The 14,861-nt window shown below is 37.0% G+C and overlaps 1 protein-coding gene across 1 annotated transcript in view; it reads left to right on the forward strand.

The window, feature by feature from the left end:
* The first annotated feature begins 494 nt into the window (after nucleotides 1-494).
* Nucleotides 495-14,861, forward strand: part of LOC122527332 (plexin domain-containing protein 2) — a 29,421-nt gene continuing 15,054 nt past the window's right edge. Inside the window, exon 1 of the mRNA XM_043651414.1 lies at nucleotides 495-1,133. Coding sequence (XP_043507349.1) covers nucleotides 1,007-1,133 — 127 coding nt within the window. The 5' untranslated portion in view covers nucleotides 495-1,006. The remainder of the gene's footprint in view (nucleotides 1,134-14,861) is intronic.

Here is a 14,861-nt window from a genome sequence, read left to right on the forward strand (position 1 = left end):
AATAATTTAAAATGATAAAGTAAATTTTTCACCTCAAACTACATTATCATCGTTTGAAATTACAGAAATCTTCATTGCCGAAATAATGTAAATGTAATTGTTCCCGTATTTGGAAACATTTTCGAAACAATAAAAATTCGAATGCTATTAAAAAAAAAAAAAAAAAATCAATTTTCTGTTTGTATCAAATGAAGAATGAAATTTGAGATGAGACATTCGCGTAGTTCGTTTCCTTTTTATCGTCGATATTGATCTCAATTCATTTCATCAACGTGTAATAACAAAATGTATCGTAAACAAACAATTCTCATCAATAAAAGTTTTAACAAAATCGATAAAGGCGAAAGTATTTGCAAATTACATTGAAGAAAAGTATCGAGGAATTAGCAATGGCTTGATTGGCTCCACCATTATCTGAACTTCAGATTTATTATTATCTAGATAACTTAACGGAAACTCCGGCAGGAGAGCGGACGAAGAATGCGGCGGTAGGCCAGTAAGAGCCAACATGCCGTTCCCGTCGCAAGTGTTTGTTGTCGTCGTCCTCGTCCGTCCGATACCGGTTTAAAGACGTGTCGGAACCAAGTCCACGGCTGCCTGTCTCGCGTTCTCGTTCACAGTTCGTGCCTGTTCGCAAAGGAAATACACAAATCATCGTGCACAAGCCGCGTGTTCAAATTCAAACGATTGTCGCGACGCGAGGAATCCTTTCTTTCGATGACATTCACGAGCACCGCGGTGAACGTTCATGCAAAACGAACCGTGAACCATATCGTCGATTACAATTTCCCGAACGTCTCGTCCGTTTTTCTACGCTAGCATTATTTTCACCTCGCGTCCGTCTTTATCTCTCTTGCTTCTTGTTTCGTCTTCGTCGTTTCCCCATATTCCCTCTCTCTGTTTCGTCCTTCCGTCATCGTCCGATCGGCCGCGGGGGGGCAGACGGGACACGAAGCGCACGGATTTATATTCGTGTAGCACAGAAGAGTTTAGCAGCTTCGTAAATATGGCGTGTGAACGGTGGTGCTTTAACCGTGGCTGTGACAAAGCTCTTCGACGATGGCCTTGTATCCTGTTGCTGGCTCTCTGTGCGTTTGGACATCTCGGTTTGAGCCTTGCGGACAACGAGCTCAGTGAGTCTTTTCAACTTGTTGCACCTCTGTTACCTTCTATTTCGCGACTTGCGCTCTCTGTCTCTGTCTCTCTCTCTCCCTCTCCCTCTCCCTCTCCCTCCCTCTCTCTCTCTCCCACTCTTTCTCTTACTCTCTCGCACAGTTGGGAAAAAAAATCGCTTCAGGGCTAACTAAGCAAGAAAGACGCTTTAGGGATTATCTGCTCGAGGAGCCAGATAAGAAGGGGGACAGTCGGAGAAAAGAGAGAAAGAGGAAAGAAAAGTTTCTTCTCGCCGAGCAAGAAAACGAACGTACGCGTATTCATCCTACGCGTGCTACTACGCAATTTCACTTGTAAGCGTGTCCTCTTTTAAAGAAACAACTCCCTTCATATTCCTCCTTTCTCGCTGCACAGTTTCAGTTGTGATAACGAAATTCTTTAAATGAATTCCTCTTTCTCTCTAATAAATTCAGAAACTTTTTGTTCTTTTATCGATCCGAGAATCAAATCCTCATTAGAAAGATTACAGTGTAGCCACGTTATCATCGCAATTATATAATTACACGGCCTTGACATAAGATGGATAAAATATTTGTATATTAATTAAATCAAACGAATTAAACGAACTATATTAATTAAAAGAATTTGTCGAATTCGTGGATGCGTGTCGTTTGAAAACGACATGTGATCGACAATATGCGAAACGACAACCAGCAATATGCGTTGTTCTGTCCTGTTTATGTTATTCGATTCCGTTCGATCAGACGGCAATTTTTTGGAGTCGTTAACCTTTCTCGGGATATATACTCACATATATACACATATACGTACATACCTGTATATTTATCTCTCGATCAGTGAGAAAGCAATTATTTTTGAAATTTTTCATTTAACATTTTATAATTGTTTATTGTAATCGCAACATATAACATATACACATAATATGTACATGCTTCATGAAAACTTTTCCAACAAGCTGCTAGGAACTTTAGGGATGAGGAACGAGATGAGAGAACTTTATTTAACAGAAATAAGCTGGATGATAATTAACCAAATTACAGAGAAAAAAAATTTTCTAGCTTTGTATTGTGTTGAAGGAAAAATGTAACCGGGAAGGAAAAAGAGAAAAAAGAACACATGCGACGTGTTTGTTCCTCGTGCATGGATCGGGCAATGGTTGAAATTTCTGAGATGACAGATCGTTGGGTTATCGAGGTTCGTCATGCCTTTTTCAGTTTCTCTCGCGCAACCGATTCATAATTTTGTGGAATGACGCTGTTTGTGCGAACCCGCCTTTATCTACGTATGACTCGCGGCATATTTTTTTCTGTTTATTACTTGGGTATTGGAATGCCGAACTATACAATTTATTTCTATTCGATCTTCACTTTTTGTAAATTGAGTTTTATATTATTTTCTTTTCCTCTTGATTTTTTTTTAAATTATACGGCATTTTTTTTAATTCAGTATTCATCAAGTCTCTTTATCTTTTTTTTTTTTACGATTGAACATTGCTGTAGATACTCTCTTTGCGGAAAATGTATCAATATACATATCAAGAACATTAGCAACGTAATTTTCGTTCTTGATAATTTTAATGGAGATTTATCTAACAAGTTATAAGTTGATGTTATAATTGTTAAAATTATACAAAATAGTATTAGAATAATTGTACGTAAAATGTAAAAACTTTTTATTTTAACAACGTAGTAGGTGAAAGATGATTTCTGTGTGAGTGGTTTTTTGTAGTTTTTTATGCACCATTGAGTTCTAGATTTGCTTACAAGAAAGATAACATGTTGTGCTGCAACGTGGAACTCATTACTGCCGAACAACGTCCATCATTTTCGTGTTAATTATTGCAAATTTTGCCACGCGACATTTAATGCGCGCAACTGACGTAATAGGCGGCCAAGGCCTAATCTCATTCTTTTTTTTTTCGTTTATTTCTTTCTTGCTCACTTTTTTCACTAACGTTTCAAGATGTTTGTATTGTACGTCCACTTTTGCGCACAACGAATAGATATTCGTACCTGAGAAGCATGAATCATCCATTCTAATCCTTTTTTCTCTTTATCGAGTATCCCATTAAAATGTTGTTAGTCGTTTGATTCTGTTTGCACTAAACTCTTGTTCAGTGACATTGCGGTCGTGATCACCTTGAAAAAAATCGATGCGTTGCGACAATTACATTGCTTTGTTAGTTGGACGAAAAATTTTTACGTTTGTAAACCAAGCAAATAAATAGTTTTCAAATAGCTTGAATTGATACGAACTGGGCTTTAAACTTCTCGCTAGCGCTGCGTCCTCGTTCAAACAATACAGCATTAGGGCTTTGTACTCTTTATTGTTAGCAGCAGAAAGGTCAATGGAAGAATCAAGCTACAATACGTGATTCTAATACGGCTGCACGGTACGACGTCAATATGAGTTAATCTTTAGATATCGATTTGAGTAAATGTCAACTAAATCGTGGCGAGTGCTCCCGAGTTGAAACTTAATTTGTACGGTATATGTTTTGATAAATAAATGGCTTGTCTGCCACGTGCATTTCTTAATTAATTTTAAACGTTATTTATATAAAAGATATAAAAAAGTCTTCTTTTCTTCGTAGATAAAAAGAAAAAAATATTTTGATATATTTTGAAAATTGAAAGGACTGCGTAATTACAAAGTTCTAACGAGGCTGAAGGAGAGGAAGTATATGAGATAGAGCAGAGAATCGTGACGAATCTATTTCGTAAGACGGCAAGAATCGTTATAGGTTCACACGTTCGTGATACACGATGGCACTGCGCCGGTGTTAGTTGTAGATTGCTCCATCGATTCCATTTATTTTTTCCTGTGGCTCGGTTCTCGAATGCTCCCCTTCTCGCAGCTCTCGTTGAAACAGAAAGGGTGCGCTGCACTGGCATACGAGCTCGTGGTTTTCAAGTGGTTTTCACTGCGACAATCGACGACACGGGTCGTTATACGGTCTTCGATCGGGAATGGAGCAGCGTAGAAGGCGTGACGAGTGGGTACTCGCGTGAAACAAGTCGAAATTGCCGGCACAAAGGACTGCGAAACGCGAGCGAGATCCTCTCGCCGCTGGAAAAGCCGGTGATTGCGCTTTCCAAGCTCGGTCTCTTGCTCCTTTGCACGCACGCGTGCACACACTCGTTTCAAGGCTATAAGCACAATTAGCGAGACAGTGGAACTGTGTCTGCGTTTTGCTGTTCCACGATTTTTTTTTTTTTTTTACAGTCATCCATCGCAGAGAGTCTCCACGAGTTTGAAATCGTTCGTTTTAAAGAAACGCAATTAACGACCGGATAAAGTTACTTTTCTTCTTTTATCGAGGTTTTTTTATACAATGATTTTTACAACATTATTGTTCTTCCGTAGCAAAGATACGTTAGTACAATAATGGTGCACCATATTTGTATAACGTTACATAAACATAGTGATAAAAATCGATCAGTGACCTGAAAGAAAAACAAGCAGCGTAATCATTGAGAAAACGTGCTGCCTGCATTTACAAGTTTTGATACTGTCTCGTGCTTGATATTTACTTGCCTTATCAAAGGTACTTCATTAGAGATATAAATCAAAGTGACATGAAATCGGCTCGTTGCCAATAAGTATCGCGTGATACTTGTAATATTTGTACGTTTGTACAACTTAATTGTCGCAATTGACTTCCCTCGCAGTTTTTTTCCTCAGTAATATTCCACGAAAACGTTGGACAATCTTGTAAAATATTTATATATTTCCTGGAAGTTCGTTCTGTCTATGCAATCGAATGTTCCGCATAAATATTCGCAGGTTTCAAGGCTACAGCTATATGATGTATACATATGCACGTGTGTCAGCGTAATAGTACGCTTAATTCTCGAACAGTTAAGCCGGAGACCAACATTGCATGATATTTTATTTGCAATTTTTGTTATTTGTAGAATATATAGCAATGATGGCGAACCTATAACCCGCTGACTTATGCAGACTTTTTAAATGACCCACGCGTTGATTTTTATAAACTTATCATCATGTATGTAAAAGAATTTTAATATAATTTAATATAATATAATTTATTATAATTATATTATAATTATTTAGAATTATTTTATATTTAGAATTATAATATAATTTAATTATTTTTCGAACCCCTCTTTTCAAAAAATGTTAAGAAAATTACAAGTGGTTAGAGGTTAAAAGTGAGAAATAAATGCATAATTGTGTTTTATGGTGGATTTACGACTTGGTTATGTATACATATAGATATTTTAAATCTTAAATGTTATACGAGTTACTTGTGTCCAAAAAATTTTATATAGCATTTACGATTAAACAGATGTAATAAACACTAAAAAACACACTAGATCCCATTCTCAGAGTGGGTAGTTTTTTATATAATAAAAGAGAGAACAGACAATAAAAAAATATTAAGAAATAAAGTATATATATCTAACGTATAGTGCAGGGGTGACTAGGCATGATGTCATCCCTTTTATGTCAATTTTTTGACGTCGACATTTATTTTTTGCTCTTCACTTGCAAAAGTAAAAGATGTAACACAAAAAGGAAACGTAAACTTTTTAGAGGTTTATAAAAGTGAGAACCAAAAAAAGTAGTTTTTAACCATTCTCTCCTCCCCCTTTCCAAGTGACCCACGAGCTAGTACTAAAAAAAAATAATGAACAAAATTTGATTTACTTCTCAAAAAAGTTCGCCGTCATTAATATGTAGAATTCTGCCTTCTAACGTTGTAATTATAAAAAGATTTGCTTTGCATAGTATCCAGCTTTATTTAAGCTTTATTTAGAAACGCATTGAAGATGTATTTGAATATTCATTGGTTTGAACTGTTATTGACTCATTCTTTTTTTCTATTATATTCTATATATTCTATATAATCAGTGTCTTTCATCATTGAAGAGTTGTAAACAATAAAAAAGATTATCACGATGAAGTAGATTTTAGTGAAGAAAGTAGTGACTTTCCACAAGACAAAACATGGTTTTGCCAGGAATATTTTCCATCTTCAGTGATTGCACGAGTGCGCCGTTGTCGCTTGAATTTTCAGTGGAACATTTACACGATGATAGCACGTGTAACAAAAATGTTGTACAAACCGTGTGTGAATCATATTTGCGAATTTAGATTTGCAATTAGATTTCTTACAGTATGGAAAGTTCAACGTTCTCCTCGAATTAGTGCTTGCGGATTGACGGCTTGCGTTATTTTCGTCATGTTCGAGCTAAAAATAGGGGAACATCCAGACCTCTTGGCAATAGATGCAACTAAATTCATATATCCACTGCGATGGAGCCAACTCCATACCCTAGATTCGCGCAAATAGTCAAACTCGATGTTTATTAGAAAACAAACTTCAACCAACTATTTAATACAAAAGATTCGTGAAATGAAAGGAAATCGATGGGATTTCAATATTTAAAGGTGGTATTATGTATCATAAATACTAACCTTTATCAAACAAAAAATCTGTAGCTTTCACGAGTCTCTTTTCTTATTTTCACTCATAGAAGAGTGTGTTAATTTCAATTTACGTGGAAAAACTTGAAGCACTGCATTCGTAATAGCCACGTTTTAAAATATCGAAGTTCAAAGACTGAATTCATTATACAAATCGTAAATGTTCACGGATTTATGGTAAATTTAAAGATACGATAACAATTGAAAAGTGTAAATGCGAAAGTATGTCCTTCATTTTCTCAGTTGCATCTCAGTGAATGCATTATAATGTTTTTGCATTAATTCCCTCACATGTGTAAAAATTCTCTTAATTGCAGCAAAATTTGTGAAATGTTTGCGAAAAATCGACGTAACGATCGAACGAAAGATGCGAAAGAAATTAAAGCAATCGAACAGTTGCTCGTTAATTTGTATTCCCAAACAGCTGACTTGAACAATAATTTCTACAGCATTATTTTTGTAACGGAGCATTATTCGTATTGTCGATTCACACGCAGAGTAAATTGAAAATTCTTTTTGTCGAGTAACATCTGTTATTTTGAAATTACAAATCGTTCCGAGTACGCTTCCGCGTGTGTCTGCACATTATCCGGCCAAATTATGGTTTTGGAGAATACGTTTATACTTTTTGTTCCACGTGGCCAAACGTGAAGCGTTCTTCATGCTCGTTTGGCTGCGTTCCATCACGTTACGAAGAGCCCATCTGAAATAATAAATTTCCGCTACAACCCCGCTTCCACGTTTTTTTTTTTTTTTTTTTTTTTTCTCTCCCGTTTGTCATTCGAAAGAGATAAACAGAATACACTTTGAAAATTCCGAAACACTCTGGAACTATAAATTTTCTCTTATCGCTCGTTTTTAATTAAACAAGAAGAGATAAGACGGGAAAAGATACAGGAAGGATTCGCAGAACAAATTAGGGACGCGTATTCGCACTCGATAACAACAATATCTTCTCGAACTTTTATTCTCAAAAGAGCCGTGAGTCACACGTTGAAATATGAAAGTATCGAACTCAGGGACGTACCTATGGATCCCATAGGTAAGGTCCCATGAAACTTTCTAAAATTTTATTCGCACTGTAATGAAACGTGCCAATTGTGATCATGGAAGAACGTAGAAAGAAGGAAAGACTCAAAAGCCACATACCTAACAGAGTTTTGTCGTCCATGCACAGCTGTGTTGAGAGCATAGAGTAGCACGTGTGATCTCCAAGTGTCTCTTTTCGTTATTGGCAGCGCAAAGTACAAGCAGCCAGCGTAACAACGTATTCACAAAGCGAGCACGAAGATGCGTACACGCGCCCGCACATATCCGGTTTCTGCGACGTATACATATCGCGTTCAATATGCTTGTAACGCGACATAATCCTATATCGTGTTCCTCGGCTATCGCATCGGTGCAACGCACGTTACGAATACCCGCAACAGACGGTCTTTTAAGCTGCTTCCTTCGGTAAATCTACACCTTCGCCGCATGCCACTACCAGCTCGGAGGATTCGTTCACACGTTTTGCTTCGCTTCCTCTTCGTCGCGGAACGCCTCCCAAGCTTTTCTTAAAATGGATTTCTCTTTTTTACAAGGAAAATTTACACACACGGAAATTTGCATAAATTTCTTAACTCTTTGTGCGACCCGATGATACATTATATTTCATGATATCGTTTACATGGATTGTCCATCAGATACCGATAGCTGGAACAATCGTGCAAATGTTTCACGTTCGAAAAAGATTAGAAGAATGGATTTAGATAAATTGGAAAAAAAAAAATGCCAATGGGAAACATTGAAGAAGTGATTGGGGACGCATAGTGAAGAAGAAATTTCGAGGAGGGTGCAGCGTTCGAGTGGAACACCCACGTGCCCCATTTTATACGGTCATTGAGTCTTCCTTTCGCGGATGGCCCTCCTGATTACACTTGATTGGACCGTGTCTTGCACACTCGTCGCTTCTATGTACCAGCGCAAATAATGGATCAACCGCATTGTGGATAAGTGTCGTATTAAGTATCGGGCTTAATCGTCCCTCTCTCGATCCCAGTGAGCGCGTAACATTTGTTATGACTAAGTGGCCCAACGTTGACCTCATTTCATGCGTAATTAAATACAAACAAAATTAATAAATCGCTCGCAGATAATTCCAATGTGGTTTAGCGATACACTAATTGTAAGAGAAAAGAGATAACTGTTTATCGTCGTTTCTATTACTGTCGATAAAAATATAATTGTGTATACAATCATTTCAGCTGGAAAATGAATCGAAAAGTACTCGGTCACGTAGGATTGAAATTTCTCCTGTCAAAGTTCAAGTCACTATTTATAATCTCTTATTCGCAATAATAAATAATTTCGATATGCCCGAAGCTGTTTGTTACAAATAACAAAAAGTTAATTGATTCAACATATATTTTATGACGTAAAAAACGAGTTTCGACTAAAGTTTGGTTCGAGTAACATAACCTAAAAAATATGCGTGTAAATCATATTAATAATCTTACAAATACGCGTGCATATCTTTTGCATGTCAATTTTTCTTCAACGATAGCAAAATTTTTTACTAAATTACCGTTTCAGCTATTAATCTTTCACTCATAAAACTTTTCATGACATGAAAAACAAGTTTCGACTAAAGACCCTTTCCAGTAATATAACCTAAAAGATATCCATGTAAATCATATTAATAATCTTACGAATACGCGTGCATATCTTTTGCATGTCAATTTTTCTTCAACAATAGCAATATTTTTTACTAAATTACCGTTTCAGCTATTAATTTAATTGTTAGACTCTTTGACTCTTAAAACTTTACATGAAAAACAAGTTTCGACTAAAGTTTGGTTCGAGTAACATAACCAAAAATATATTGGAAATTATATTAATAATCTTATGAATACGCGTGCATATCTTTTACATGTCAGTTTTTCTTTACAATAGCAAAATTCTGTACTATTTTATCTATTAATCCAATTGTTAGACTTTCGCTCTTAAAAGTTCTTTTACTCTTCGTGGAAGCAACGATTCCTCCTTTCGAGTTCGTTGCACTATAAATCGGACGTAGAACCTGAAAGGTAGTCAACTGATATATTCGTTTGCTTATAGATAGAAGAAAAAACTTGGGAAAATGTTTGTTCTCTTCAACGACACTCACTGGGGGCTTCTCTCGCCGGAAGCTCGCCGTTGGTGCGAACCCTTCCGCTTTTACATGCAGATACACTTCGATAAATCGAATCGTTCGATCTAGAGTGCCTTCCATCTATTCATCTTTCATAAACGTCGGCATTCTAACTTTCATGGAGATGGAAATGCAAAACCTCGATGGAAAATTAGAACGATCAATAAAGAGAAGAGTGGTTTAATAAAGTTTCACTGGAGGTATAGCAAAAGGAAACGAGGCAGTTAATATTACGATATTAACGATCGTCGCTGTACGTCGCGATTGTGCATTTATCCTCTACGTAGCCTACGTATAAATCGACGTCAAATAACTTATAAGATAATTTCTATCTACCAAGAGATACACGACCGTGGTTCTTGCCGTTAGCCTCGATATGATGGATTATTGACTCAATTCTTCGCGAACGTCGACAACTTTAACGAGCTGCTCGGTTATATTTCATCAGAGGCATCGATTCAACGAAGAGCTGTTCTTTATTGAAGTGTGCAAGAAGTAAAACGATCTACGTCTGTCGTGGATTTCTTCTATGGGAATCGTTATCTAACAATAATCGAGAGATCTGTGTTATTTTTACGTTTTCTCTCTTGTTTTCTTCGTCTTTATCGTCGTTACTTGTAAAATATTTGCGAATCGCGACGAGAGCGAGTCTACAGGGGAAAACAGGTTGATAAAAATACACACGGTCATAAATGGAAGGTTAAATCAACGCGTACGAATGCACGCGTCCGTGCTCTCGATAAAGATTACTCGTTCTATATGCGTGACATACATTCCGATACGTTCGTCGTAATCTCCTTGCGTTCAATAGGTGTTTACCCGCGTCATCGTTTCAGCTGCATTGATACGAATGTGTTTTCCAAATGGCTTCTAATCGATACGTATTAATTTCATTTATTACACGGCTGCGTTTTATCGTCCTATTGAACGCTGTACCGCTTTATTGAAAGACGCGCGCGGCTTCTTTGTCGAATTGCTTCAAGAACATCTTTATCTCTCCTTTTTTTTTTTACACGAACAAAACATTCGAAGAAGTTTCTCGACTAATGCAAAGGTCTGACGCGTTCACTTTCGTTTGGTCGTGCTTATTATTACGCGGCCCGGATCAATTGGTACGCGCTCAGCGATCGCAAGTGATCGTAGTTGATATCCACACGTAAAACATGTTGGCACGTCGCTTCGTCGGCCTCGTTAGTGCCAAAAGGCTTCACCGGAATGGAATTCGAGTGGAACTCTACTTATATATACATGTGTACAGCCACTTTCATTCACTATACTTCGGAGTACGCGGCTCGTTTCAATAAAACGCTCCTCGTATCCATTGAACGACAAAGAGTGGAAGCGTAATGGCGTTCGGAGAAGGAAGTTCGTATTAGTTTGTTCATATTGGCCCGCAAGTAGTACACACAAGACCATCACACATTTGTCACGCGTGTTTTTTTTTTTTTCTTTTCTTATGTTAGTTATGATTATCAGTAGGATTCTGTCCATTTCTCCTCCCAATAATCTTGCTTGCCACCTCTCCTCATCGTGCTGTCACTCATGCTCTTTTGCCAAAAAACCGTACGTCTTCCGATCAGAGAGATCAGATTCTCTTTTGTTGCGCAGTTATCTTTCACTCGACACTTTGCCAGTGAGACAGCCTGTTTAAGAATTGATTTCAATAGGAAACAGATATCGTGACAGTGGCCAGTATAAAATTTCAGCAAGAGTGAAATGCTAGGAAGTGGTAGTCCTTAATGCAAGAAAAAAGGAAAAACGAAGCGAAAGAGAAGTAGCCGGGCGTGCCCGATTAATTTTATCCTCGCAAACAGCTCCTCTTCGGAATTGAACTGTCTCCGTTGTTGATATGCTTTGTTGCATCGTAACGTGCCGACTAAGTGTCGCAATAAGAGAATTTTAAAGTTGTTATGTAGAAGCTGCTCCATTTGACATGATAAATTGTGGTATACGTCTTCGTTGCTTACATGTGTCTCATAAAAATATATTATGTGCAGTACACGTTAATTTACATGTTCACGACCATTAGTGCGTGGCAAGTAATGCAAATTTTTTTATAAATCATTACACACGTGTTAAGAAACACACTGGCAAAGATTTAAGAAACAAAGCGAAATAAACAGTTTTGAGATTGAAAAACAAATATAATTTCGAAATGGAAGTAAACTGGATATAATTGGCAATGATAAACAAATTACGGGAACTTACGTCAAGAAATTTCTCGCAGCGTAACACAAAAGACAATTCTAATGGATCTTGATGCCAATTAGCTTTAATTAAATGGCTGTTAAAATAATTACTGCTTCGCATTTTATCAGGTGATACCATCAGTGGGTACAAGATGACTTTAATTTAATCTATAATCCTGCAATGTAGCTATATAACGCGTGTATATGCATTTTCTTATCGAGTTTTTTTATAATAAAATTTATCGAAACTATTATTTTCATTGTTTTTGTATGCATCGTTCGACGACACTTGAACGGTGATGTTCATGTTTGTTTTGCAGCACAATAATTGCTCGTCGTGAATGCTGATTAATATATTCTTCAATAATTATACGTAGCAGCCACCGTGATATCGCATGTTACGATAGTTGACGATACATGACGATAACATAGCAAAATTCGAAAGAAAACTTTTATGTCCATTACATAAAAATAATTGCCTTGGACTTTGTGAGACATCGTTTGCTGCTAAGAAACATGTCCTTGCATTTACATAAATATCGTTTAAATGTGCGTTACGTAAAGAACCTAGTCGCTATTTCTTCAACGTGTGTATATTTTTTTTTTTTCTTTTTATGTTTTATCGAATCGAAGCAAATCTATTTTATTCATACCTGTATCTACCCTCTTAAAATGCAGCAAATCCTCGTCTGGAAATTCTCCATTAAGCACGGGACTTTCTGGAAGGTGTATGCAACGCGATATCCCACCACGTACCGTGGTTTCTGTGTTTTTATTAGGCGACTTTTTATTAGCACGATCGACGAGACACAGCGAGACACGACATGAATTGCACATCAAGTTTCTTTTGTTCAAACATAATGAGCAACACAGTAAAATTCTCTGAATAAGAAATAGTAAATGGACTTGATTGTTTTACTTCCAAGAAATTTTATAATGAAATTTTCAAAAGTAGAACTTTGATTGTCCGGATTGAAAATTGGACAGTCGAATGATTGCGTTTTACGCGAAAAGATAATAATTTGTTGCACATACGTGTTTCAATCGTTCTATAATTTTTACTCTGTCTAAACTCACAAATTACACATTGCATAGAATTGCTTTCCTTTTGTGCTTCGTATTATCACAGATAAGAGTATTTGAAATATTCTTATCACATTATTCATAGATAAGAGTATATTTAGAATATTTAGTTTCTTTTGCTTAGACGTTCGGAAAATCGAGATATTTTCGGCGAATTCATCAAAAAGTAATTGTATTCTCGATAGAATTATTTACATATTTTTATAACGAATTTTACAATGAATTTCAAGCCGTAGTGGAAACTCATGTTGTCATGCTGAATTTAGCCGTTGAAACGACTATTTGCTCGGTGGAAACTTTCGCCGCGTTGCGTCAACAGGTGAATTAGTCGGCATCGAACCGGAAACTTGGTTTAATTCATTTGGCGGACACTAAATTTACTTACTAACACGAATATCTCTTTCTTACCCAAAGATGAATCACAAAGAAAGAATTTTTTGACCACGGCCGATCATTGCGAAACCAATCGGACGACGAATTTCAAAGAAACCTTCAGTTCAGTTCTGCCAATTAAACAATTACGATTGGATTGTGGAGTTTCACGTACTTTAAGAGAAAATTCAAAAAATTAAAAACGCAGAAATACATACACGTGTCCGCGAAAAATGTCGAAAATAAATGTCCAAGACGAAGTATCTGCAGTATCGAGGCTACAAGACGAGTCGGAAGTCTCGTTTTTCTTGCAGCAGGCGTATCGAAAGGAACAATGGTCGCTTTCACCGAAAACCGCTGCACGCGAACCCTAAGAAATGCTCGAGGTCTTTGGCCCTTTCTCCTGCCTCCTTTCGTCGAAATCATATTTCTTCTTATTCCTATCTTACAAGTATCAGAGGAGGGAATTATTTGGCGATTGAAGACCGATGATTTATCGGGATGTGGGAGAAAGCGAATGCCATAGATCTACTTCAGAATCACCGCTAGATATATTCGCAAACAATTTCGTTACCCGACTCGCTGACCTGAAAATCCTTTCAGCGCATCGACGTGGCTCGAAATTAAACAAAATTTCTACCAGTTTCCAAAGGTCGAAAAGATCGCGTCTCCTCCTGCTCATAACGCTTGGAACGCGTTAATCAACTTAACCCAATTAAAGATGCTCCTTTAAAGTAACTTCGATGATCGCGAAATTTAGCGCAGTTTGATTCATAGTGCTATAAATTGGAGTGGAGTGGCGAGGTACGAATTTGTATGCTTGCGAATCTATCTCTAAATAGGTTAATATCAAAGTGGGTTACGAGTAGCAACTCTCAGTGTGTTCGTCGTTCAAACAGATCACGACCATAGAATTGGAACGATTTCACCATGAGTCGTGCCGGGTTCGCTTTCTTAATGGAAAGTATTTTAGCGATCATTTTCGCGTGTGCCCCCTTCAACATCAAGGAACATTCAATCGTTCGCTTTTAAAATATCACTTTACAAATGATCTGACTTAACGTGAAAATCTAAACTTAAACCTAACTTGGTCCGAGTTAATCTAAACTTAAACCTAACGTTATCTAACTTAACCACTTGCGCTGGCAACTGATTGCGGACCATAACGAGCGACCAAACCATATATGATTCGTTGCTTTCTTTTTGAACTCGTCGGTAGAAATTATTGAGAAGTAATAAATTTATCACTTGTTTCGCCTATTTTGTTTTACTTAAATATACTTAAAACTGAGGAAATATTACAATTTTGGGACAAAAAAATTCTCGACGTGCGTGGACACGTCATTCCAGCGCAAGAGGTTAATCTAAACTTAAATCTAACCTTACCTAACTTAATCTAAACTTAAACCTAACGTTATCTAACTTAACCACTTGCGCTGGCAACTGATTGCGGACCA

The sequence above is a fragment of the Frieseomelitta varia genome, unplaced genomic scaffold (genome assembly GCF_011392965.1).
Source record: "Frieseomelitta varia isolate USP_RPSP 00005682 unplaced genomic scaffold, Fvar_1.2 scaffold_215, whole genome shotgun sequence".
NCBI classification, from domain to species: Eukaryota; Metazoa; Arthropoda; class Insecta; order Hymenoptera; family Apidae; genus Frieseomelitta; species Frieseomelitta varia.